The 26,801-nt window shown below is 42.7% G+C and overlaps 1 protein-coding gene across 1 annotated transcript in view; it reads left to right on the top strand.

Annotated features, from left to right (window-relative positions):
• cacna1g (calcium channel, voltage-dependent, T type, alpha 1G subunit) overlaps positions 1 to 26,801 on the top strand; it is a 161,658-nt gene that overhangs the window by 112,618 nt on the left and 22,239 nt on the right. The window contains exons 22-27 of the mRNA XM_080048576.1: positions 3,195 to 3,321; positions 4,673 to 4,798; positions 4,902 to 4,991; positions 7,051 to 7,243; positions 23,777 to 23,928; positions 25,460 to 25,569. Of these exons, the coding sequence (XP_079904702.1) occupies positions 3,195 to 3,321; positions 4,673 to 4,798; positions 4,902 to 4,991; positions 7,051 to 7,243; positions 23,777 to 23,928; positions 25,460 to 25,569 (798 nt within the window). The remainder of the gene's footprint in view (positions 1 to 3,194; positions 3,322 to 4,672; positions 4,799 to 4,901; positions 4,992 to 7,050; positions 7,244 to 23,776; positions 23,929 to 25,459; positions 25,570 to 26,801) is intronic.

Below are 26,801 nucleotides of genomic sequence, written 5' to 3'. Positions count from 1 at the left end.
TGCTGTCTGTTTCTCATTAGAGATATTAATGATCGCATCACAACGCATAGGAGAGAGGAGGGTCCACAGGAGTGTACCAGTGTGCGTATGTGTGACAGAATGATGCACCAGCTTTGTTTAACTAGACACACATACCTCTGCAGTGTACAAACTGAGCCGAGGGCCAGCATATTAAAGTGCAGAAATTATTTTGGAAAAGGCCTTTTTTTCTTCATTTTATAAATAAAAAAATACTTTGTGTCTGTCTTAGAAATGCATTGTTCTGCATGTTTTTAGGAGACATGTATCATAACTTGGACAATTAACAACACATGAACAAATGCTTATGTAATAACCTCAAGAATTGTGCTAAGACAACGTTTATTAAAATAAACACTTAAATGCACACTTTGGACCTTTCCTTTATACTAGTATGACAGAAGACATGTTATACAAGCAAAGTAGACATGAATCTAAAAATCAACCAATGCTTAGAAATAACTATGTCTTTGTCTACAGTGTCTTACTTTAATCGTCCCTAGCCACACTTCTACGGAGTCTTTGCCGACAGACTTTTCTAAACACTGTGGTGTTTGTGAGGTCATCATGGCGGGCCAACAGGTGTTCTGTATTGATAAATCCCTTCCCTGTGGTTTGCCCCCCCCCCTGTCGGCTCAGCCTTGCAGCTCATCCGTCACTTGATGATGATGTAATTATCCCAGGGTTTCCATTGGTTTGTGAATGTGCTCTCGCCTTTTTCGTCATGTGCGCGACAATGCTTTCGGCGAACAAATTAACTTGGTGCATAATTACCTTTCGTCAAGACATTTAGATTATGTTTGTCATAACACACGGAATTAATTTGCTCACGGTTTGCCATTAGCATTGTAGCTCATTTACCGTCGGGGGAGCTCAGGAACAGTGAGCGGTATATAAGGTTTGACTTGAGGAGAGGGGAGGGGAGAAATTTGCACAGCAAGGTGGAGCGAGCAAACAAAAGTTTAGGCAACAGAAAAAAAACTATTGCATGGAAATAGCAGCTGCCTCATTTGTCATTCCCTCTGTAACAGTGCAACTCACCTGCCCTCCTCTCCTCCTTTTTATTCCCTTTTCCCCTCTCCCCCGCAACTCTTAATTAGAGCCAGTGTTTGCACTGTGGGAACACGTCTGCAATTTACCGAGCCCAACTTGTTGTTCTCCTGCTTAAGTGTGAGTGGATGGAGGAGAGATATTGTGTGTGTGTGTGTGTGTGTGTGTGTGTGTGTGTGTGTGTGTGTGTGTGTGTGTGTGTGTGTGCGTGCGCGTGCGTGCGTGCGTGCGTGCGTGCGTGCGTGCGTGCGTGCGTGCGTGCGTGCGTGCGTGCGTGCGTGCGTGCGTGCGTGCGTGCGTGCGTGCGTGCGTGCGTGCGTGCGTGCGTGCGTGCGTGCGTGCGTGCGTGCGTGCGTGCGTGCGTGCGTGCGTGCGTGCGTGCGTGCGTGCGTGCGTGCGTGCGTGCGTGCGTGCGTGCGCGCGCGCGTGCGTGCGTGCGCGGCAGACGACTCTTTCTCGCTCCTTTGTGTGAACTGGGATGAAATTATGCAGCGAGGTAGATGAATCAATGCTATTTTCTGTCTCTGGCTCTCTCCATCCAGCTCCACTTGTGTGTGTGTGTCATATGCAGATAGACTTCACGGAGAGCAGTCCGTTGCAGTGTGTGTGTGTGTGTGTGTCCTTCCTTGGTGTACCACATCATGAGAGTGTATTATTGACTGATAGTAAAGAGGCCCATCTCTCCTTAATTAAACCTTTTCACTTGGGCGTATTTGTCAGCGTGGAGCTCAGAGGGAGAACATGATGTAAAGAGGTAGGCAGGTTGGCTCAGGGTTTTCAAATGCAAAGCAGGAGTGTGAGGGTGTGAGCTGGAGAGGGACTGTGATCTGTGTGTTTCCGTCAGTAATGGAAATCTGCAAACTTACCCCAACTAGATTTGTTTTTCTATCCGTCTCTCCTCATTTCGATGGTATTTATTATTTTTTTGAAATGGTCAATTGTTTAGGCTAAACACTGACGCCAATAAAAGGATGGTGATTTGGCCTGGTTAAGGAGCAAAAACTTAATTCATGAATAAATGAATGAACATTTTTACTTTATCATTTGACCCTAAGAAAGGATAGATTCAACAAGCACCCATTCAGTGTTTTGCATTTCTACGTCACTGTAAACCAATGTGTCATAGCTTCCTAAATAGCAGGGTCAACTCTGCCCTATACCAGCACTGCAACTGCATATATCCCAAAATGAGACACATACAGATGCATGAACAATAGTGCCCTCTATAGGTCAACAGTGGTACTGCAGCCCAGTGTGGGGAGGCAGTGATGAGGTGTAGCCATAGGTTTGTTATTCTCTAATTAGGCCTATTGATCAGCTGCCCTGGTCTGTCATGGCCTTTTATTATCTCATGTCTTGTCTTAATCTGCTATTGACCCATATGTCACTCAACTGTCTGCTCAGGGGAAACACATACAATGTAGATGGAGACTAAGAGACAAAGGCAGCCTCTCTGCCTGTGTTGCATTGTGTGTGTGTGTGTGTGTGTGTGTGTGTGTGTGTGTGTGTGTGTGTGTGTGTGTGTGTGTGCGTGTGTGTGCGCGTGTGTGTGCATTGGAGGTGTGTGTGTGTTTTTGACACCGTCGGAGGGAGCTCAGCTTGCTGTGCAGTGCAGCGCCTGGTGCCATGCTGGCGCTAATTAAACATCCTCATCACGCCATTGGCTTAATTAGATGTGTTTCCTTGACTGCAGAAATGAAAAGAAGCAGAAAGAGGTGAGAGAGAGAGAGGTAAATCACTTCATTTAGAACGAAGAGCAGGAGCCTATGAAAGAGAAGTTCACTTGTCCCTAAGCCAACAAGTGTTTTGGTTTTGAAAACTTCTGAAATGTCTGCAAAAAGGAAAATGTATTTCCGATTGTTGATGGGGGAAAAATAATGTGTGTGTGTGTACGTGTGCGTGTGGTCGGTGTGTGTGTGTGTGTGTGTGGACAGGTTGAGTGCCTGGGGGTGTGTTTGTTGGTCTTGCGGTCTGGAGCGCTGCACCACTGCTCCATCTGGTGCGAGCTGTGCTGAAAGTGACCTATGGGCACACACACACACACACACACACACACACACACACACACACACACACACACACACACACAGCTCACTAATATCCCATTCCATGCTGTGTTTTCCCAGTGTGATCAGCAGAGCCCCGGGGCTGAAGCTGGTGGTGGAGACCCTGATGTCATCGCTGAAGCCCATCGGCAACATCGTGGTCATCTGCTGTGCCTTCTTCATCATCTTCGGCATCCTGGGGGTTCAGGTGAGAATCTTGGGAGGTTCAGGTTGTGTGTGTGTGTGGAGGGGGGGGAGGGGGGGGGTATACAGACAGGAGAAATGGAGAAACAAAATGGCAGAGATGGGCCGCAGTATTTCATCACTGTTGCAAAAAATGTTGTCAGATATTCCGACAGTTCTTCACTTTTTCTTCTTATAGTATGACATATTGTCAGTACCATACAGGTGCGTCTCAAAACATTGCAGTATCATGATGAACAAGTTAATTTTTTTCTGAAGTGACATTTTTCATTTATATCAGATTATTTACAGACAAAGTGGATTGTGTGACGCTTTTTTCGGTTTTAATTTGGATGATTACGGTTTACAGCTCTTGACGATCCAAAATCCAATATCTCAAAATATTAGAATATGACATAAGACTAATACAAAAACAAAATGAGTTCCCTGCTGTTTTGAGATACTCGATTTGGATCTCCATGAGCTGTAAGCCGTAATCATCGAAATACTTCACTTTGTGTATGGCGCTTTTCAATGCATTCCCAAATTAAAGCTCATACGCCAGGACTCATACTTACTGTATGTCCGATGTCATGGCATACAGCCCAAGGACCAATCCAAAGCAATGAGCTCTGTGACCTTGGTTCAGGCTGCTGTCTCTCTGCCCGTCAGCATGTTTATGTCCATAAAGCATCTGTCCAAGTAAAGACGTGTCATAAACGCTCAATAGCTGTAATGATGCCATTAGCCAGGAATTGGAAGCCGTCACTCGTAAAAAAGGCTTCCATAGATTTTTACAACGCTGCCCTCAACCTATACAGAAAAAGTTCAAAAGGTTGCCAAAACGAGTGTGGTGATTAAGTGACCTACAATAGTTTGGGATATACTTTTTTATAGCAGCCATTACCACATGTATAGTACTCTTGTATCCAGGTACTACTTTTGGCAGACCCTTATCCCAGCTAGTGCCCTTACCCCAGATGTTGTACTCACATAGCAAGGGAAAATAAAGATTCACTTCACTTGAGTCACTGTCTGTCTCTGATATACATTTTTAAAAGGTTAACTTTCTAAGGGACTGCGGCGATGCATAATGCATTCTAAATAAACAAACACATTCTCGAAATAGCTTGACACTTTTGGAAACACGCTTTCTTGGCAAAACCCAAAAGAGAAGATGGATTGCACTCTGACGTCTGCACAGTTGATATGGGGCCATGACCAGAAGCCGTTTGTTAGCTTACATAGCTTAGCATTAGGCCAGGAAAAGCATGGTGATTTTATACATTTTAATGCTGTGCCTCAATGTCTACAACCAACATGGCCACACATAACACAAACTCAGTGTCTGAACCAGCCTGTGTTTTTGTCCCAAGCTTTTCAAGGGAAAGTTCTTTGTTTGTCAAGGAGAAGATATAAGCAACATTACCAACAAGTCGGACTGTTTGCAGAACAACTACAAATGGGTCCGACACAAGTACAACTTTGACAACCTGGGACAGGTGAGGGCCTCACAACTGCCAAAGACAAATACTTAAGCAATACATAACTTTGAGTGTTGTATGCATTTATGTTTCAACGCTTTTTTCTCTTCCTCTGTCTCAGGCCTTGATGTCCCTGTTTGTGCTGGCGTCAAAAGACGGCTGGGTTGATATTATGTACGACGGACTAGATGCTGTAGGAGTTGACAAACAGGTAAATACATTCAAACTCTCTGACCATAATTTGGTCATAGTTGAAGACAATCATTTGGGGCCAAACCTATCAGCAGTCATGTATAAGCTATAATTCAAGTCATACAATAGTCTGGCTCACCGGATGTAGACAGTTGGAATAGACATTTTTTCGTCTGAACTCCTCCCCTTCCTCTTGTTTCGTTGGCATGTACAGTATCTCACAAAAGTGAGTACACCCCTCACATTTCTTCGCATTTTTCTTTATATCTTTCCATGGGACAACACTGAATAAATGACACTTTGATACAATGTCAAGTAGTCAGTGTACAGCTTGTATAACAGTGTAAATGTACTGTCCCCTCAAAATAACTCGACACACAGGCATTAATGTCTAAACTGCTGGCAACAAAAGTGAGTACACCCCTTAGAAAAAATGTACAAATTGGGCCCAAAGTGTAAATATTTTGTGTGGCCACCATTATTTTCCAGCACTGCCTTAACCCTCTTGGGCATGTAGTTCACTAGAGCTTCACAGGTTGCAACTGGAACCCTCTTCCACCCATTTATGACAGCATCACAGAGCTGGTGGATATTAAAGACCTTGCACTCCTCCACCTTCTGTTTGAGGATGCCCCAAAGATGCTCAATAGGGTTTAGGTCTGGAGACATGCTTGGCCAGGCCATAACCTTTACCCTCAGCTTTTTTAGCAAGCCACTGGTCGTCTTGGAGGTGTGTTTGGGGTCGTTATCATGTTGCAATACCACCCTGCGGCCCAGTTTACGAAGGTTGAGTGCACGTGGTCAGCGTCGTACACAGAGGTTGGCTTTGGAAAATTGACGTATGAGTGCTGCCAGCATTGCTGAAGGGCTTGAAGGGGTGGGGGGTCAACATGTCAGTGCTCAGACCATACGCCGCACTCTGCATCATACTGGTCTGCATGGCTGTCATCCCAGAAGGAAGCCTATTCTAAAGATGATGCACAAGAAACCCCACAAAAAGTTTGCTGAAGACAAGCAGACTACGGACATGGATTACTGCAACCATGTCCTGTGGTCTGATGAGACCAAAATACATTTATTTGGTTCAGATGGTGTTAAGAGTGTGGAGCGGCAACCAGGTGAGGAGTACAAAGACAAGTGTGTCTTGCCTAGAGTCAAGCATGGTGGTTGGAGTGTCATGGTCTGGGGCTGCATGAGAGCTGCCAGCACTGGGGATCTACAGTTCATTGAATTCTATCATGTACTGTGACATACTGAAGCAGAGCATGATCCCTTCCCTTCATAAACTGGGCCGCAGGGCAGTACTGCAACATGATAACGACCCCAAACACCCCTCTGAACGACCACTGGCTTGCTAAAGAAGCTGAGGGTAAAGGTTATGGACTGTCCAAGCATGTCTCCAGTCTTAAACCCTATTGAGCATCTTTGGGGCATCCTCAAACGGGAGATGGAGGAGCGCAAGGACTCTAATATCCACTAGCTCCGTGATGTCGTCATGAATGGGTAGAAGAGGGTTCCAGTTGCAACCTGTGAAGCTCTAGTGAACTACATGCCCAAGAGGGTTAAGGCAGTGCTAGAAAATAATGATGGCAAAACAAAATATTTACACTTTGGGCCCAATTTGGAAATTTTTTCTTAGGGGTGTACTCACTTTTGTTGCCAACAGTTTAGACATTAATGCCTGTGTGTCGAGTTATTTTGAGGGGACAGTAAATTTACACTGTTATACAAGCTGTACACTGACTACTTGACATTGTATCAAAGTGTCATTTATTCAGTGTTGTCGCATGGAAAGATATAATGAAATATTTGAAGAAATGTTAGGGGTGTACTCACTTTTGTGAGATACTGTAACTCAGAATTCCTCATAGGACAAGAAGTTACGCTCTTTCGCTTTAAGAAATGCAAACACGCCAGACCGTTTATCAACCCTCTACAGCATAAAATGATAGAGGGTGCTGCCAGACAGTACTGCTAGCTGTAGGTTGGTCTGGCTGTGCATGACTAAAACATACAGTAAAATAATGCCACTACTGTAAACATATAAAATCCTCTGTATCCTCTGTGTGCGTTTTCAGCCGGAAATGAACCACAACCCGTGGATGCTGCTCTACTTCATCTCCTTCCTGCTGATCGTGGCCTTCTTCGTGCTCAACATGTTCGTGGGCGTGGTGGTGGAGAACTTCCACAAGTGCCGGCGCAGCCAGGAGGCCGAGGAGGCCAAGCGCAGGGAGGAGAAGAGACTGAAACGCATGGAGAAAAAGAGACGGAGTAAGGAGAAGGAGCGTGCTGGTCGGTAGTCTTTCCACATCTTTCTGAGTCCTGCTTGATTTGAGCCTGAGCCTCGTATTCTTTAGTTTTTTTGCTTTTTGATTTGGTTTGGCCTCATTTGGAAGTACGCAATTAGTGAGCTAGTTCTTGTAGGCGAGTTGTTTTTGTTGCGGTCCGATGGTCACCCATTCTGCCTCTGCACACTCCGCTACTGACCTGTGGAGACTCTTCTTCAACTCCAGCATCAGAATTAATCAAGCTGGATGTCAAGGAAAGCCTCCGTAATCGGGCGAGGTTTGCAGAGCTTGAACAGCTGACCGCTGGTGTTAGCAGCCCCCTTCCCATTCCCTTGCCTGGTCTACCGTAGACGGCGTGCTGGGGATACGGCCCCCCCTTTTTGGAGCATGCCCAGTGAGTGCTGACGGACGGGGGCTTCTTGCATGGTGGTGGGTTTACAGAGCTAGAGGGAGGGGGAGTTGTTGATGATGTAATCGCCCAAGACGAAAACCGACACGACCCCTCTCCCTTCCCCTCTTCTTGCATGTGGTTTAGTACAGCCGCCGGGGCAGGGACGGACTGAAATCTCACAGAAAATGAAGAGTTTGCCCGTAGTTTATACTTGAAGTGATTTATAGGAGTTACAGGCCAGTTCCCTCCCCTCCGGCTGTATAGGAGTTGTTGGTACAAACTGCTTGGTTTGGTTTTTCTTCTTTTCACTGCTTCCTACACGCCCAAATATGGTATTAAGCATTAGCATCTGCTAGCATACTTCTTGTGAATCCAGTGCCTGTACTTATAGTATTTTACCCACATAATCCAAAGGCACTTTTGTTTTAAATTTCAACAAGGAGCAGTGGACACCATTGTTTTCTTAAATATGATAGAAATCCGTTTGTTTGTGTCGATTTGACATGATATTGCCATTTGTTGATAGGAATGTTGTCCAACTCTTGAGAAATACAGATGGAAATTGATCTTCCTTTTCCAGGAGGCGTCGGCCAAGGGGTACCCGACCAATCAAAATCCTTGCACACTCCTACATACAGTACATGAGCGCCCCTTTCTATTGAAAGCACACAACAGCTTTCATATTTTTCACACGAATCTTGCTTTTTCCTTTTTCAAACTTTTGGTTGAAAAGTTTGTCTTTGTTTGCCCCCCTGTCAACTTTTGACAACTTCTTTTCACAGTACTGTTGAGGTTGAAGACTGGTGTTTTTCCTTTTTTTATTGTTGTTAAAGGCAAGTTGCTTGTAGATGGTATGACAGAGAATTAGGGCATCGTCAAGGAAAAAAAGTAAATAAAATTAGAAGAACTAAGTCGTAATTTTACGAGAAAAAAGGTGTAGCATTACTAGAATGGAGACGTAATTTATTTTCGTAAAATTCAGATTTCTTTCTCATGATACTAACTTTATTACTGATATATGATGACTCTGTGTCTCGTAAAACTTAGCTATGACTTGTTTCTCGTAAAATTACGACTTTATTCTCTAAATATATTTATTCATATTAATCCTAAACGTGGCTCTAATGCTCTGTCGTAAAATGGAGACATCTCACCAGATGTAACACGGTGGTTGTAGATGTATGCTTTGGTTTGAAGAAGTTCGGGTGTGAGAGTTGACGGCTTCCTTGTTGTTTTGACAACACAAAATATGTTTTAATGCAAAGAACTGGACTCAGAATCACTGGAAAGACACAACGTAGGAACACAAACCAGCTTAATCTTTCACCGCTTCCTTCTGACCTTACTCCATCCCTCTTTCCCTCTTTCTCTCTCTTTGACTCTCTCTCTCTCTCTCTCTCCTGTTTCTAACTCTCAGCCATCCATTCCTTCCTTTGCTCTCTTCTTCTGCCTGACTAACACGGTCTCATTCCTCCAGATTTATTGGTTCCGGGGGTGAGTTGGGCCCTTTCTGCAGGCACTTTGAAAGGTACAGAGTTTCCAGCATGTTCTGTGTATCCCTATTTAATAAACCCCACCCCCCGAACCACCACCACCACAGACCACGACCACCCTCCATGGTGGCTAGGGGGTTTCTCCGTTCAGTGATCACGGGAGGTAGGGCCCCATCCCGCGTCCCCGCCCCCCTGCCTCTCTCCCATTGGCTCTCAGTGCGCTGGACATGCTGTTACCTGTTTTTCTCTCTGTCGTGGCTTTGTCTTTTTCACAGCTCGTCCACACCCGTCCGCGATTTTTCCATCCACTGTCCACAGCACTGCATCGCTGCACCAAAAACCACAGAAGAAGAAGCTCCTTGTTTTCTTAGGTTGGCAGGGAAACGGAGATGAAGACCTTGTGAGACAGGGGGAAGGGTACTGTAGTCCTTGTAGTTTGAAATTGCTGCAGTATACATTTAAATAATACTTTCAGTTTATTACATTGTGGGCCTTATTTGAATGTTGATAGCAATCCAAAAACAAGACTATGCACAATGGTAATTTAAAGAGACTACGAGGAACACTTACAGTAAATGTCTAATTTTTCCTCTGATGATTATACTGTAAATTACCTGTAATAGCAAGCAAGACCATCAGTAAAAAGAAAGCTTGTTTTATAAAGTTATTATTAAGTCCTTGACAACGCAGTTGAAACGATTTAGGGCAGGCGGACCGGAACATCCTGGGTTTCCCGAACGGTACTAAATCAAAGTTTACTTTGCTTCACCATCGTCATATTACCATACAGACATACATATCGATAAGGTAAATACATTACCCTATTGGGATGCATCCTGCGGTTTCTCTTTCACTTGCTTCCAAAGATCTTTAGGACAGCAGGTGCTGGTGTCGTGAAAACACTACTGCTTTTGTCTAAAGGGGGCCCTAGATTCATTAAAAACTGAAAGATCCTTGTGGTCACTTTAAGATAACCATCTTGGTTTAGCTTGTCAGTTAACTTTTGATAATTATGTTATGGAGCTAGATGAAAAGTTACTCAATGTTAGGAGGATTCATCTTTCACGGTTCTAGGGTGGGTCTAGGGCGAACAACTGTGGTAAGTTGTGTAGATCAAAAAAATGTAAGGGTGAATTTCTAATTAAAATGTACATTTTAGGTTATTATTAGAGGTGGGCATAGATTATTTTTTTTAATCTAGATTAATCTAGATTAATTTTGGAATTAATCTAGATTAATCTAGATTAAAATGGCTCATTTGAATTCATTCATAATATGTGTGTGCTCCCTAAATAATGACTCAAAGTAAGTCTTTGAGAACGTGTTTCTCAAGCCAGGTGGCGCATCAGACCAGGGGCTCATCTCCTGTGCAGGTGCACACCTAATGCATCAAGTTAACTTGCGTGCAGAAAGAGGATGTCACGGAACTCATGTCCGTTAGCTTTTCAATATAAGACTGTCAAAATAAAAGTCCCGCAAAACAATCGTTATTTTGGGGATTAACTTCTCCGCGTGAGAAATTTGAGTTGTAGGCTAGCGTGTGAGAGTGTGAGCTGGTTGATATGAGTGTGTCTCACGGCCAAAAGGGTGAGACTTGGCAGCTCTGTCAGTTGTCAAACAAAGCGGACGGACGTGGTCTCTATAGCAAAGAGATCAGCTGAGCTATCACTGATAAAAAAAAATATTGTTTCCATAATGATTTCCATAGCCTTAAGCCATAGGCTAGCCTACATGTTGTGTAATTCAGTGATTTTCAACCTTTAATGAGTCGAGGCTATGCATTGGCTTTGGCGATTTCCCTTGCCTCTTTTTTTTCTCTCCACACAAAGCTCTCCCATTGCATACACGCATGCCCCGGCCGCTTCCGAGAGCACAGACTGTTAGAACTCCTACAGTAAACCAATTCCGCATTGCACAAGGTGCAAACAACCTTGGTCTTGTCGAGGTTTCCATTGGGAAGCTTCTTAAAAATACATTTTCCCTGAAGCAAACCCGGCGGCTTCCTAGCTGCATCCATGTCAGCACGTTACGTTTGATGTAGTAGGCTACACAGGTGCGAAGTCGGACTCGTTCTGACTCGTGCACTACAGTGCAATTCGGCCAGGTATATATCCGCGCTAAAATAAGAGGAACAAGAGATTAACGGCGATATTTTTTTTATCGCCGATAAGAGTCTGGCGTTAACGCAGCACGTTAACGCCGTTATCGGCCCACCACTAGTTATTATTTTACCATATACAGTAGCTTAGTTTTCTCTTGTAAATACGCTTAGCCAGCCGTTCTGATCATCTCACTGGAAGTATTTTCTTGTGTATTGGGTTATTATTTCGGATAGGAATAATGGCCAGATCCATAAAGATAAGGCCTGAGTTTAGACAACTTGAAATTATCCTTCAAACTTGATTGACTTAATGTGTTTCTCTATCGTTGTCTCTTGTATTGTCAGCCCCCTGCCGTTAACAATAGTTAACAGCCACACAGATCAGAGAGAGCTCTATCTGGTTGTACAAGGGGGGCCGTCTTGGATGAACAGATTCTGTCTGTTGCTAACATTTTCTAATACAGTCCCTCATTAAAAGTCACTGGACTCTTTTAAAGGGAAATGGACCACAGGAATTCAATCAAGAACACCCTGGTATATTACCAATTGAATCTGTGCTTGACTTTTCAGCCTAACTGAAGACATGCAGAGCCAAAATATGTAAATGCAATCCTAGTAAATTAAACGGCAACACAGTCTAGCTAGAGTAACTGGTAATGTTTTTTTCTAGCTGCCTTCCCCACAGCATAGGCGCCTCCAAGTCACTTGCACCTACAAAGTGGGCTTGAATAGTTTCATTTGTGAAAAACAATCTATTTTTAGTTCATCAGATGGTTATCAGTAGGATACCGTTGTTAAAACATGATCCGAAATGGAACAAAGGCTGTTGCCAAAGTGCATGCATTTGTCTTGATCTAAGGGCTGATTTACTACAACACACTGTGTGTAAAGGTCACAGCAGTACAAGTTGTTATTATGGGATCGAGACCACAGCAGGTTTGTGAACAGTAGTCGGCTCTTGTTGGCTATAAATGTTATCTTAAGGCTGTTCGACCACTCTCTCTTACTGGCCTGCTGGCAACTTGTTTCCATGGTGATTTGGTTAAGTTGTTGTTGTGATAGGTGGAAGATGCTCAGGGGTGTGTTAGAATCATTTTGTTTATGTCTTTGTTTGCACTAATATAATGCCTGTAAAATAGTGGCACGTTCCTGAAAGGTAGACCTGACTGTCCTTGGGTGTATTCTCTGTGTGTGCACTCGCGTATCAGTGTAACAGTGGGCTTCGGCGTGGTAACACATTCACCAACAGGGGACTGTCGAGCCAACAGTGGATATTTTTCAGGTCCCCTGTTGGTAACCAATGTCCCCAGTGTGTGTGTGTGTGTGTGTGTGTGTGTGTGTGTGTATGTGTGTGTGTGTGTGTATGTGTGTGTATGTGAAAGTGTGTGTGTGTGAATGCATGTGTGGATAATATGTGAGGGTGTCAGAAAGCATATGGTCCCAGAGCAGGTTGTAAAATATGCAGTTGTAGCTATCATCCCCAAATCCTGTGTCCTTTTAAGTCTGGCTGACTGTCTGGTAGGACCCAATGCAACCCTTTGTTGATCCTATTCGACATTTTACGCAGTTCTTGCAGTATTTAGATTTTTCTTTTGCCCAAAGATAATTACAGAAGTGCAAAGAACACATAACACACGTGAAATACAGCGGCCGTAAAGAGTGTCGCCTATGAACTACAGTATGTACTGTAGGGAGGTGAACATTTAGAGAATAGTGTGTTTGTATGTGTGACTGGGCGTGCATTTGTGTCGGTGTGAGAGCTCCAAGGAGGAAGGGGAACAAAGAGAGGAGAGAATATGATGGAAGAGGCGCATTAAGAATTTGAATGACGATGGAGGGAGGAGGACAGATCCAGATGGGTGACAAATTCTAGACCTAATAAGTTACAAATATAAATGCTTCTTTCAGCACACCACATGTGCACCGCATGGTCTAATTCAGTAATGAACATCCAATGTGCTCCATGGCATGTGTAAAATACTGAGTAGGCCCAATTTAGTTTTATTTTTTTAGTTTTGGATAAAATGTAATACACTTTTCATTGCAAAGATGTATGTGCATAAATCATTGGTGCTGGTCAAAAAGTGATATGGTCAGAAGATGCTTCACCAAATTCTCAACAAGTGGGTGGAGACAGCAAGAGAATGGTACAGGCCTGAATGCTTGAGCCCTACAGTGAAAGGATCCAGTGGATCTCTCACACACTTACACACACATACTTGTGAAGGGGAACTGAAGCAAATAGGGGTATAAGTGCTTATAGTAAGGGGTAGTTATCATGCGAACACATAAAGACTGTCAAGACATTCTCAAACATGCACAGAGGTATCATGCATGCAAGGCACAGATCCAGGGTGTCCGTTTTCCCCTCAGGGTCAATGTGAAGTGTCTCCTTGTTTCAGTCGACTTGCTGTATTGAGTCATGCATCCTGCAGTGAGAGTCAGTTGCTTGTGACAGTAACATCAGTAGGAGGTACAGTACACTGCACACAATGTATGATGCAAATTGTGAATACAGTTCCATATTATTTCCTCCCTATCAGAGCTATTGGAGAGATAAAAAGCTGGATATGTTGACAGACAAGAGCCTTACTTAAGAAACTTACAGAAATAACAAGTTGACAGCCTCAAAGCTGTGAATGTGAATGTCATTTTATATCAGTTGTTGCGCTGAGTTTGGACTTTAAGTGTGTACATTTGCATGTGTGTGCCATGCACAGCTCCTTTAAGTCAGTCAGATTTGAGGCTCTGCCCACGTTAACAGATGGCCCCTCCACTTCCCAAACAAGCGGAACAGATCAACGCTGCAGCCAAAGCAGCTCTGTCTGGGTCAGCCCCCACATGACTTGAGTTCACCCTCTCATAACACTCTCTCGTCAAACTTCGACGCACATCCTATACAGGAATACATGTACATGGACAGAATAATGTAAACACGTTAATCTTTCCAGTCCAAAAGCACACACAAAGATGGGTTCCTGTAGTTATCTGTATAATTGCTGTTTATGTGCATCACACCATTAGTTTCTGCTTCTTCTGCAGGCTGTGTTTGCTTGAAGCTGCCATGGTTTCCAAGACTGGTAGCCCGAAGTGATTAATTTAGTTATTCCTGGCCACAAATATCATGACCTTTTTCCCCCGTCTGTTGGTGGTCACATGTTGCTTTGGAAACTCAAATATTTACGTGCTGATTGCTGGTGGTGCCGGGAAAAATAGTAGGACCACCGCATATTTCGTGCTGCTCGGTTTTCAAGTGCAGTACAGGCTTGACCTGCAGTGAGTCTTATAGCTTTCTGTAAGACAGCCGCCCACTCCCGGTCCAACAGCATCCCCTTCATGCTGTGTTTCCACCTATGGCTTCAATATGTCTCTATGCTTACTGCACACAGCCAATGACCACAATCGGAACACAACTCTATAGGTGCCCTGTGTAGGTTTTCTTTCTTAAATCAAGTGAAATCTGGATACACTTATTTAATTGGGTATATCCTCAAGACCAAATAAACGTTCTCAATGTATTTCCTTCCTCATAATACATTTACAGATTCATTTGTGAAATCATTTGAAACATATGTTTATTACATCCGCGTTTGCCCACCAGTAGTATTTTTCTTTCTGGTCTTTGCGTACACATTGCTAAGTATAGAGTGAGTAAAACAATTGAATCAGGCTTTAAAGATACAGTATAATGGTTTTCCCATGTGCAAACAACTGTTCAGATAAAGGAGCCAGCAACTGATGTGGACCGTTTGAAAGCTGTATTCTCCATAAAGATTCATAAATCCCCATTACATTGATGTGGGTGAACACAGTAATTTCCTATGTTGTGGCGTTAATCTCTGTTGTCAGGACAGGGCCAGCAGTCAACAACAAGACGAGGATAATAAGATCATACCTTCACACATCGTTTACCCAAGCTCCAAACACACACACAGATACACTCCTACATTGCCAACAGTGGACTATCAGTATACAATGGCCAAGTGTGGACCTATATGTCTGGTCATTTTAAAAATACAAAAACACAATAGAAATGTGAGCTTTTTAAGGCCTTTTTGTCCTTTAGTGTTACTGTTAATGTGCTTTTAATCTTTATTTAAAGGCGTTGGTTCTGTTGTCCCCTGTTGGTGAATGTGTTACGAGGCCAAAGTCCACTGTTACACTGGTATGCATATACACAAACACAAACAGGTGTAGCAGAAAACTCCGGGCCCCATGCATAATTAAGGCAAGAAAAGGCAAGTTTATTACTTTAGCAAAATTAAGACACAGGGCCATGTTAAGTGCATTACAGAGGCATCAAATACATCGAGATTAAAATACATCAAGTATAGAATGGACCAGAAAAGCGGATAATAGAAAAAAATGTATAGAAATAAAAAAATCAAATAAAACATAAACATGTTAAACAAGCTAAACATTCCATGGATAGCTGTACTTTCTCTATTAGTTCTCTCTCTCTCTCTCTCTCACACACACGCACACACACACACATACACAGGTAGACACACACAAGCCAGGCAGCACCAATCCGCAGCTGTATCTGGGTCAGATCTAACAGAGATGAATCTAGAGGAAGTTTCACATTGCCCCTCCTTCATCTATTCGTCTGTTGCAGAGGTGTAATTAATAACAGCAGTCCTTTAGGGAGAGGGTGAGTGGGAGAGATAGGGTGAAGATGGAGAATAAAAATCTCTGCGGAGGAGAAAGAGTGAAAGGCGGTGACATCATTTGGCAAAAGTCTCAGAGATGCAGCTTGGCCGTGTAAAGGTTTGATGCCACAAGGTGTAGGTAGCAAATTTAAGTGGAGCGTTAAAAAGCGATGAATATTTCATAACTTTTGGGGGTTAGCGGTGACTGAAAGCCATGTTACTGCAACTGCTCGGAGTTTGTGCCAGTGGATACGTCTCAAGGTTTCCTGGTGTTATAAAAACAGTATCCTAAATTGTAACAGTACTTTTTTTTAACACCATACGATGCATTAATATTACTATCTATCCGGTAAACTAGCTGACAAATGTATTTCCCTTTGTGGAAACATGAAATTTATGATTTATACATTTATCTGTTGGTTTGAATGACTGACTTTGGATGTGTCCTGAATAGGTGATGACAAAAACGAATGGAATGTTCTTACGCCTGAGAAGGAACGTCATAATAGAATGAGTAATAAAGCTAGTTCATTTGCACATAACTGAATGTAGTAACATTAATTTTTTAAAGTGAAAACGACTAGACATACTTAATTTGACTGAAAGGCTGTACGTCATTTGTGGGAGGATAAACTTCCCCAGCAACGCTAGCTATGAATGTTTCATATTGGAAACTTTCTTGATGAATATTTTATTTACAGAAATGTGTAGAAGAGAGCAGGGCGGCAGACAGTCTCATACTGTGGTCCCCTGCTGCACCGAATGTAGTGATTAAAGAGAAATGAGGTGAACTGTGAATTTTCCTTTATTTCCACCATGTAGGGAAGTCCTCTGTGCAAGTTGTGCGTGTGTGTGTGTGTGTGTGTGTGTGTGTGTGTGTAGTATATCCAAGAATAGGCATTCAGAACAAATGTTGAAGTAGCAGATGAGCTCTGTGTGTGATTAAATCAGGCTGGACATGAGACACATTGCATTCCAATTGTTGGAATGATTATACTTTAAAGTTTCCCCAGCCAAACTGATTAGACCCAGTTGGACATTGTCTGTTTCAGTATGGGCCATGTTGCTGTTAGAATGTAGCATGTAAAATGTTTTGTTAGATTGTTTGACTGGAATCAGTTTTGTCAAAAGTCAAGGGGGACATTGATGGCTTTATCGATTTACATGGCAATCAATCCAATAGTTGTCGAAATATATGTCGAGCTCATGGTGGGCACCACACGAAACGTTAGTGGATCACCAAAGTCACACAGATGCACCCTTTTGTCACCATGAATGTCTGAACCAAACATCTAGTCAAACCATCCAATAGTTCTCAAGAGATTGTGACTATAAAACAAAAATGTCTGACATATCACAGAATTAGTGGACTTCATCCCATTGGGGAAAATACATTTCTGTCCAAAATGTTTTGATAATCCTTGTCATAGTTGACCGACCCTAATAGAACGTCAAAGTTGGCGATGATTATTATTTCAGCTCAGTAGGTTTGAGTAGACAGCCATGGGTTACCTGATGTTTGCTACATATAGTAGACAAATATAATTTTTTCAGCACCTGTTTCTGTGGTGGTGCAGGAACTGAGAATTCTTACCAGATTTCGGGGTTGGCCAAACAAGTGATGTGTGTAATCACGATCGAGGTGTGTTGTCTCCTGTATTCACTCAGTCATGTAATCTATGTTACTTTCTGCCAAGGCTTAAAATCAGTGCATAGTCATTATGTGTGGGTTGTCTATGGGCCTCAATCATTTTAAAAGCTGTTCTCAGGTTAAGTGATGGACCAGATAGACTATATTTCACGGAGTGAAATGGATAACAAGATTCATTTGAACTATTTTAAGGGTGGATTCTGGCTTGTGATTTCTGGCTTGTGAATGGCAGGAATTTAAAAATCCTTCAGAAAGAAAAAAATCTGATATTAAAATTTAACTCTGGGCACTTTAACCCAGGAAGCAAGGATATCCAAACCATCTACCTATCGAGGGCTTCTTCTTTCCAGTTGTGGGCAGTTAACAGGGACTGTCTAAATATTGTTGCTCTGGACGTAGCCATGGATTCAACCAATGGACGAAGGGTAAAGTGCGCTCTTTACGCTGTTAAAAGGCTTCCCATCGGTCTGTTCCTTGTCATCACTGTTATCCCTGTAACTCCGCCCCTCCACTCACGCCGTCCAATCGCTTGCCTTCACCATTCAGTCGCTCATTTCAATTGGTCCATCTTGCTCAAGTATGACTCAGAAAGAGGTGTGTCAGTCTACCATGTGAACCGGCAAAATATGTGTTTGTGTGTTTAAGAGTGCAGATGAGTGTGTGTGTGTTATCATGCCTTGTCATTTTGAATGATGTCATGTTTTATTATTTACTTTGCCTCTTTTCTACTGGACTCCTCAATTTGCTCTGCTGCTCTTTCTCTGCTATCCCCTCAGTGACAATTCATTTCTTCTCTTTTATGCTTTTTTCCTTTCCTGTATATGTTGTCTCTTTCTCTACGTTTGACACGTGAGCAAAGCAGCAGAGCATGCAGGAATTTCCAATATTAAAATCTTCATTTGATTGTTTTTACAGTAACTGTTTATGTTGACAATTGTGTTGTGTTTAAGACTCAGTGTTTGCCGGATTTCCCAAAATTGGACATCCAGTCTGTGACATTGAAGGCATTGAATATTTTCCTGGCAGACACTGAGCCTCAAGGTTTACTACTAAGCCATTCACCATTAAGGACAGAGGCATAAAGGCAGTAGCCGCATGCAACCAAACTAGAAATATGAAATGTAGATGTTAATATCTGACATTTTACTTACTTTAAAACGATCTTTTACATTTACAGTGCACCGTTGCTGCATTTACGGCCCCTGCCCTGCTCTGCCTTTCACAGCCATTCTTTTTATCATCTGGGTTCCAAACTTTACGTCCATTTTAGTCCCTACATCTCCTCTATTGCCCCTTCAGCCATACTGTATCAATCCACTCTTCTCATCCCTGAATTCCAATCATTCATGAATCTCTGATGGAACTACTAAACCCATGCAGTCTTCGGACACATTGAGAGGAGATCCAGCAAAGCAGAAACCATTGCATCAAAGAATCCAAGCAAAAGCTGTGTCTTGTGTTGTATTGCGAGTTATCGTCAGGCTACCTTCTTCGCATCAGAGTAGCCAGCACAACATCCTTTCCACTTTCCACAAACTACTATACTGTAGACACAGTCACTTGATCAACACATCCTGCACAGCTGCAGTTCCAGAACCATTCTCTCTACATATCCAATTCCAACCCAACCCGCCCTCGCCCCACACCACGGCCACAGTATAGCCACAGTACAGTACAGTGCTGTGCTGTGCAAACTCATTGATCCTACAATCAAGGACCCTAACTGTGTCTGTATTTCCCAACAAAGACCGCCTCGGAAATATGTGTATTATGTTTTTGAGCGTGGCCGCGCCCAAAAACAGCTCCCAGGGCCGTTACCATCCTCAACCTTTCAAAAGGTGAGTTGAGAGGTTAGGGGTCCGCAAAGAGAAAGGTGAGTGAACTTTGTGGCCAAAAGAGGAAGAAGGCTCTGGGGGTTGTTTTTGGACAGGGAATTATGTATGTCTTTTCTTCCTTTTCAACAACGTTTTTCTTCTTCTCCTTGTCTGTCGGACCTCAGGCAGACTTCCAACCGGGGTATTAGATCTCCTTTTACAGTCAGTGAACATTGAATAAAACTAAATCTAAATGTCCACAGGACCCAACTGCTTTGCATTTTGCGGTCTCAGTCACAGCTCTGAAACTGCTTCCGTGTCCACAGAATTGTATTTTCTTGCTATACAATACACGTTTGCAGATTATTTAGTGTTGATAACAGATGCTTCAGGCTGGACATTACCCAGTATAATTATGGTACTAACCCCATGTCTAAATACAAGTCATAAAAAGGTATGGAGACTATCCCGCAGAAGTAGACCTAGCAGATTAAAGACGATCTTCAATGGCAGCTACATAACAATGGAGCCACGACTGAGCCGCAACATGACACAGCCTGATTTCGGTGAATATTTGCCACGAAAGCATTAAGCGATACAGTCCAAACTTTTGCAAAGATCCATTTCATCTAGTCCCAGCACATACATACAGCCTAGGTTGTTTTGTGGGCCACCTGAGAATAAGAAGATAAATCACTTTCCAATTGGGTCTCAAACTAAAAAAAAATCTTGATTGTACATTCTGGAAGTTGTATGTAGTGCAGCTATTTAACAACCAGATAGAGATCTAAGTCCCCATGAAGTGACTGTGCTGGATAGTTTGTGACTGTAAATGTGCAACAAATTGTTATCAAAAGCAGGGATGGAGTTTCAGAGGGCAGTTACCTGTTTGCCTTTGCACCCATCCTCATTCACCTTTCAAAACGATGAGAGCCCAGAGAGGAAGCTGCCACATCAGTGAAGGAGGGGAGACAAAGGAGCAAATAAATCCTTCCACTAAATATTACTTCCCATCTGTTGCTACCTTCCTCAAAAAATACGAATTTGGACTCAAAGCAGGAGCGGCGTTAACTCCATTCCTCTTTCAGAGCAGCCATGCTCTTTTTGCTGAAGAGGAATTTAAAAAAGAGCTGTGGAAGTAAGAGCAGGAGAGTTTTGGCAGCTGGCGTAAATGACCTTCCTCAACTTTCACCTTTTCTTCCCTCACCCAATTCCCTTCCCTATCCTCCAGAGACTAGTTGCACTTTTGGCAAAAGGTTTTTGTCTATCTCTTGACTTCCATTTTCTTTTTACCATGTTTGCCCCATTCATAATATTTAAGGCAAAGCTTAGATACTTCGTCAAATTAAAGAAATGGAACCAACCAAGGAATATTTACTTTCGCTATCCCACGTATTTATAAAACTACATTAAACGTCTTGGCCCTTAAGCTGACAGGGAGGTAAATGGGACAGCACACACTGGGGAGAGAAAAAGTTCTATAGATAAACAGGATCGTCTGTAGCATATTTAGATGAATGAGGAAGCATAGAGGAAGTCGCGGAAACAAAGGGACTGCTGATATGAGTAGTTTGCCGTGCACCTGCAGACACTAAGTAGAACAGAGTAAAAATAATGTTTACTCAACCAAAGATGATGGAAGATCATCGTAAATAGGAACTCCCGGAGAACGAACCAAGCTGTTGCATTGCACAGTGGCTATAACTGACTGGCCCGGATTCAAAGACTTGCCCAGACTCACCCCCAAGATGCTTTGGAGCTGCTTTATCACTGTCTGCCTGGTGGGCCTTTTGGAGAATAATTAGAAAGTATAGCATCACATATGAAAAAAAAAAAGAATTGGCAAGATGAGGGAGTGTGTGCTGCGGACAGTTCCAGGAAACCGAGGTGCTGAGAAGCAGAGCAGGTGACTGAATATGTCATCATGCTTTAGTGCATCTATTTGAAGTGCCAGACCAAGCTCACCAGAGGCCAACTTATTTTCACCTTCTGGCACGCACATCTCTGTAGGAGTTTCAGGAGCAGTCGAAAACTCCCAAACTGGCTGCCCTGTGGTTCATCTCCCCCATTGTCAATATCAATAATTACCAGCAGGCGCTAATATAAGCTCTCAGAAAAATATAACCCAGTATTACACAAATATAGAAAGTATTGAAGGCAGTTAAGTGGAGTGCAGACCTCTTCAACTCTCTGGCTGTGTCTTGATTCAGGGGTTGCGGTCTTGGAACCGGCCTCGTAGGCTGCATTTGAAGACCGATTGCGTCATAGCGGCGCGCAAAGGCTGTCCCATTTGCAAGGCTCCTTGCAAGGCTCCTCATATGCGGTCGTGAAATGCAGCCTTCGTTTCACGGTTTTGAAGCAGTTTTGAAGGCTGCATCAGATGTATCCTTCGTGGCCCAACATATCCCAAGATTCATTGCGTTTTTTTCAGAGATTGCATAAAATAAAATAAAAAATAACAAAACAGCAACGTGTTGCTCCATCTTCTTAACTTTTATCTTCCTTTCTTTTTTTCTTGTACTTTTTTTTCTTTTCGTCTGGTAGACAACTTATTTTTCTTTTTTCCTCCGCTGACAGGGCTGTCTCCGTTGGCAGCAATCAGGGTTGCTAGGCAGCACAGGAGCGGCGAGTCGTCACGCAAGGTAACGGCTTGTTACGTAAACCGGAAATGCTCGTAAACGGAGACTTGCGGAGACCGTCTCGTTTAACAAGGCTCGTTGGCCTTAAAACCGGCCTTAAAATCGGCCTTCATAGGCTATAGCCTTCATAGACCGCGAGACTGCGTCCTACCAAGTGCGTGGTCTCTGAATCAAGACACAGCCTCTAACTTGTAATGCTTTAGCTATAGGGCCATCCATTATTTACCTAAACAGCAGCGACGACTAGACAAAATTCAAAAACAGGCTTACATCAGACTTCCCGTTATTCTTATTGTTCATTTTCATTTTTCAATTAAATTTTAATATGTTGGCCCTGTTTCCTAATGCGCACTGAGTTTTGATTTGTGTTAAGCAGAGTCAACAGTTCTTCCGTGTTTCCCTTGATAAATTCATAACAATGTATGTTTATGCATCACTACTTTGTAGTAAAAGTAAGTAATGCCATATGCCTTATTTACTACTACTACAAGTTTCTCTTTTTACTTTTACTTTACGTTATCCAAGGGCTTGTGAGAAAAACAATAGTCTAAATCAAAGTAGTAGAAGCCACGATATCACGACTATAGCAATGATCACACCCCAGAAACAATGGATCACATATATCCATTGTGCAACTATAGCTAGTTTGTTTATATGGCATCCTTTAATGATACATGGACACAACTTTCAAACTCCACACAAGATACAGATATATTTGTTAAATATCAAGGATGGATGGGTGATCTTTTAACAGACTTGGCTTGCTCAGCTCTCCTTCCTTCTCCTCTGATCTTTGAGTGATCTACGAGTTCCTCTGATACGATAAGGGAAACCATGGGAATTGTTCCAGCCCGGTACAGCTACAGCTGCAGCAGCACACCTGGGCTAATTGGGCAGAAAGGGAGAGTTCCGAACTCCCAAAGGACTCTTGCCTTTGGAGTGTGTGTGTAGCACATGCTTCCTTTACCGTGGGACATAGAACCTGCCCTTCACTGATAAGGTGGCATGCAGAGCGAGCCTCCTCTCTCGTCCTCATCTTATAACTCTCAGCCTATCCATCCATCCATTCTCTGTGGGTGGAGGAAAGAGCTGAGGAGCAAAGTGATGGATGACTACGGGGAAATTCCTCCCGCATAATGTTCTCCTCCCCGAGATGAGGGAAGCGAAAGTCACGTGCTCAAGTACATGGTTAGTGTTGGTCTGCCTCCCTGGAGTCAAAAGATAAACTTTGTAAACTCACTAAACGGTACTGTGTGCTTCTTGGGACTTGATTATTTACCAAATTATGGAGCACTTTATCATTTCTGCACTAAATGTAATTTTAGAATCAAATACGTAGCAAAAAAAGTTGAACTATTCCTTTAAATAATTGTTGATCGGAGGAGAGTAGATGTGATTTGATGAGTTGAGACTGCAGACCACAGGAGAGCTTGGCTGGAGTCTCTCTTTCTCTCTGGGCTTTATCTGACGTGCCTTTCCCTTTCTTTATCACTCCCTGTCTCTCTTAACTTATCTCATGTTCTTAACACCATCTTCAGTGACTAACACGTTTAAGCACACGGTATGGTGTTGTCATGTTTCACTAACCACTTTTAATTTTTCCGAAAGCATCCTCAGTGTCTCCTGTCCTCAACACAGCAGGTCTACTGTACAGTATCCCAGTGTATTACCTACCTATCTCACTTTATGAACGCCCCCTCCCCACTTCCTACTCCGTCATTACCCTGCTCCCTGCAACCCCACCCCATCCCCCTGCTTTTTCCCACTTCCAACAGAAGCTCAGAGTAAGCCTTACTACTCTGATTACTCTACCACACGCTTGCTCATCCACAAGATGTGCACCAGCCAATACCTGGACCTGTTCATCACCATCGTAATAGGGCTCAACGTCATCACCATGTCCATGGAGCACTACCAGCAGCCTAAGGTCAGATGTGGTGGGGGGCTAATGAAGGGGCTCTAGGCTTCAAATCAGCTTACCTGACCTTGAATAATAATTGCAAATGTGTTGTGATGGTGGATTTGGGAATTGTACTGAAAGTTTTTAGTTTTTCATTATGTGAATAGACTGAACATCCAAAATTCTAAATTGAAGATGGTTTAGATTTAAGATGAGTGAGATAAGTGAGGATACTGAGTGAGTAAAGGAGTAGAACTGGAAAATATTCTGGAGAATGTTATCATTTTGAGTGTTTTTGCAGAGAAAACATACAATTAAACACAGGTAAATACAAATGATTAAGATTCTGCTTAAAATGAAAGAGTAAAAAAAAGAACACTTAACATTGTCACCGAATATTGAAATATAATTGGAGTCAAATCAGTGTCTAGATTTCAAAATGTATGTCTTAGGAATAATTGTTGAAAAAGGAAAAGTCTTTCTGGAACACCAGCTGTATGGCCTCAGAGGAACTTTGATTTTGTCAGGTATTCAAACTGCGCCAATGATAATAACAACAACAAAAAAGGTTCAAAACACATTTTTTATTTTATTTATTCTTTACCAAGGGGTGAGAAAGGGATTAGGTCAATGGAAAAAGCAATGAAAGTGAGATAAGAATTGTAAAAGCCTGGTAAGAATTGGCAGCGGTGAATATCCAATGGAGGCCAGGACAATAAAAGTCAACGGTCAATAAAGGAGAAAGAAATGTGTTAAAACTGTACTTTATAAATTAAAGGTAAACTGAGGAAGTTTAGATTTCACCCAAATAGGCGATCCATGGAGGGAGTCAGATGGACAGATAGAAAGTATTCACAAGGAGACAGCAGTAAAGAGAGCATTGCCAGCATAAGGAAAACTGAGCAGAACACTAAGGAGTAGTAATGGGACCAGTGATGGAGGTAGTAAAGCATGGAGGACTGCAGGGAGTAAGGGATATATCACAAACTGGATCTAGTGAGTCGATAAATTGCCCCCAGTGAGGATTGAGTGAAATCCCTATTGACCAGCGGTTCTCTCTCGGTCTCTCTGCTTAAAAAGGTCGGTTTTTCACTTACAGTTGGGCAATGTGAAATCTCCCATATAATAGGCAAACATGTAACACTTTGATTCTAATGGCCTTGTCAAAGAGAGGGAGGAGACGGGAAGGCCATATCTATTAATGGAACGGCTAATTCTGGAGAAGAGGGCAGAGTTTACAATATGGGGCTCTTTGGTATTTCATGTGAAGAGCTATGTAGTACATGAGGCGAAATTGTTTATTTGCACGGCCCCAAACATCTTACCACAGCGAGCCATTTTAGTGTGACTGAGTCAGGATAAAAAGTGAGAAAAATAGATAATTTCATGGGTCTTCCGGCACTGCTTCAGCAAAATGAGAATCCGTAAAAGCCACTGCATCACTGGGCTAAAGTAACAGAAACTGTCATACTGGGCTTACTGACTTGGATTACTGAAGATGCATCCCTGTGCTGGTTTATTAACATGTAATATGTATCTCTCACCCCGACATCCTCAGAAGTTGAGCGAAGCGCTGAAGATCTGCAACTACATCTTCACGCTCATCTTTGTCCTGGAGTCCGTCTTCAAGCTTGTGGCCTTCGGCTTCCGACGCTTCTTCAAGGACAAGTCAGTCATTTCTCTCCCGTGGCACTAATTACCTTCCGTACAGAGCCGACAGATATCCCGAATGAACACTTAATTGACCAGTTTAAGGGTTTGACATTTTGGTGGAAGGTGGATATTGTAATAGATTGGCGGTTAAAGGTACCGTTCTTAACCTCTGATTCATGTGGAAAATCTGAGGCAGCGTTGGGAGAGCTTATAATAATTTTTTTTCTTTTTTTTTTTAAAGGTGCTTTGGTGGATGGTTCACATTGAGGGCTGTATGATACAAAGGGCCTCGTTAAAAACCCATAAAACACACCGCTTAAGATGATTTCATCGCATCGAAATCCCTGGCTTCCCACTGGAAACCGCACAAATCATGTGCAAACACAGACACACAAGCACAAATGCATGCTACCTCCCATCACATGAGCATGAATATGCACACGCACACACACACACACACACACACACACACACACACACACACACACACACACACACACACACACACACACACACACCATCAAGGGCACCACTCTAATTGCCAGAGCGGACCATTATCCTTTTTGCATTTGGCCGTTGTCCAGTTTGATATTAGCTCACTAGACACTCTCTCAACCATGCAACTGCAACATATTGCCAAGACCCAGAGGATGAGTTTGAAAATCTCTCTGAATCTTCAAGTTGATTTTCCTTGAGTGGATTCATACACTCTGAGTAACAAAATGAAGTGTGACGAAACAATGGAAATTGATTAGACCGACCACCCACTATTATCTTCACTGACTTTTTACAAACTCATTTTGCTCCAAACATTTTGCTCATTTATCGCGCATTTATTGCACACAGGCTGGAAAATAAGTTTCGATCCCAACGCTTTGATCTCAAGTCAAGTCGCAGTATCTGGGAAAGAAAAAGCGCCTGACTATCTTTATGATATACTAACATTCAAACAATGCAGTATAGCTGCTTGTTTAATCCGTCTCATAACACTGGAACAGTCTGCACGCTCCCGCGCATACAGAAAATGATCTGTCTCTAAATTTTGAATTTATGTGATTAGTTAACTGTGTGTGGCGAGAGTTTGGGCTTTATTCTGTAAACTCTGGACCATTAAACATTCACACAAAATCTATCTTCTGAGTTTAAGACACTCAGCTGGTTGTAAAAAGTTTGTGGATCGCTTCTTGATGAAATACTGCAGCTGTCGACAGCAAAAACTAAAATTGTTTCAAAATGTCTGTAAGAAT

Source organism: Ammodytes marinus (assembly GCF_949987685.1).
Source record: "Ammodytes marinus genome assembly, chromosome: 20".
Taxonomy (NCBI): domain Eukaryota; kingdom Metazoa; phylum Chordata; class Actinopteri; order Uranoscopiformes; family Ammodytidae; genus Ammodytes; species Ammodytes marinus.
This window is presented reverse-complemented; position numbering and strand designations above follow the sequence as displayed.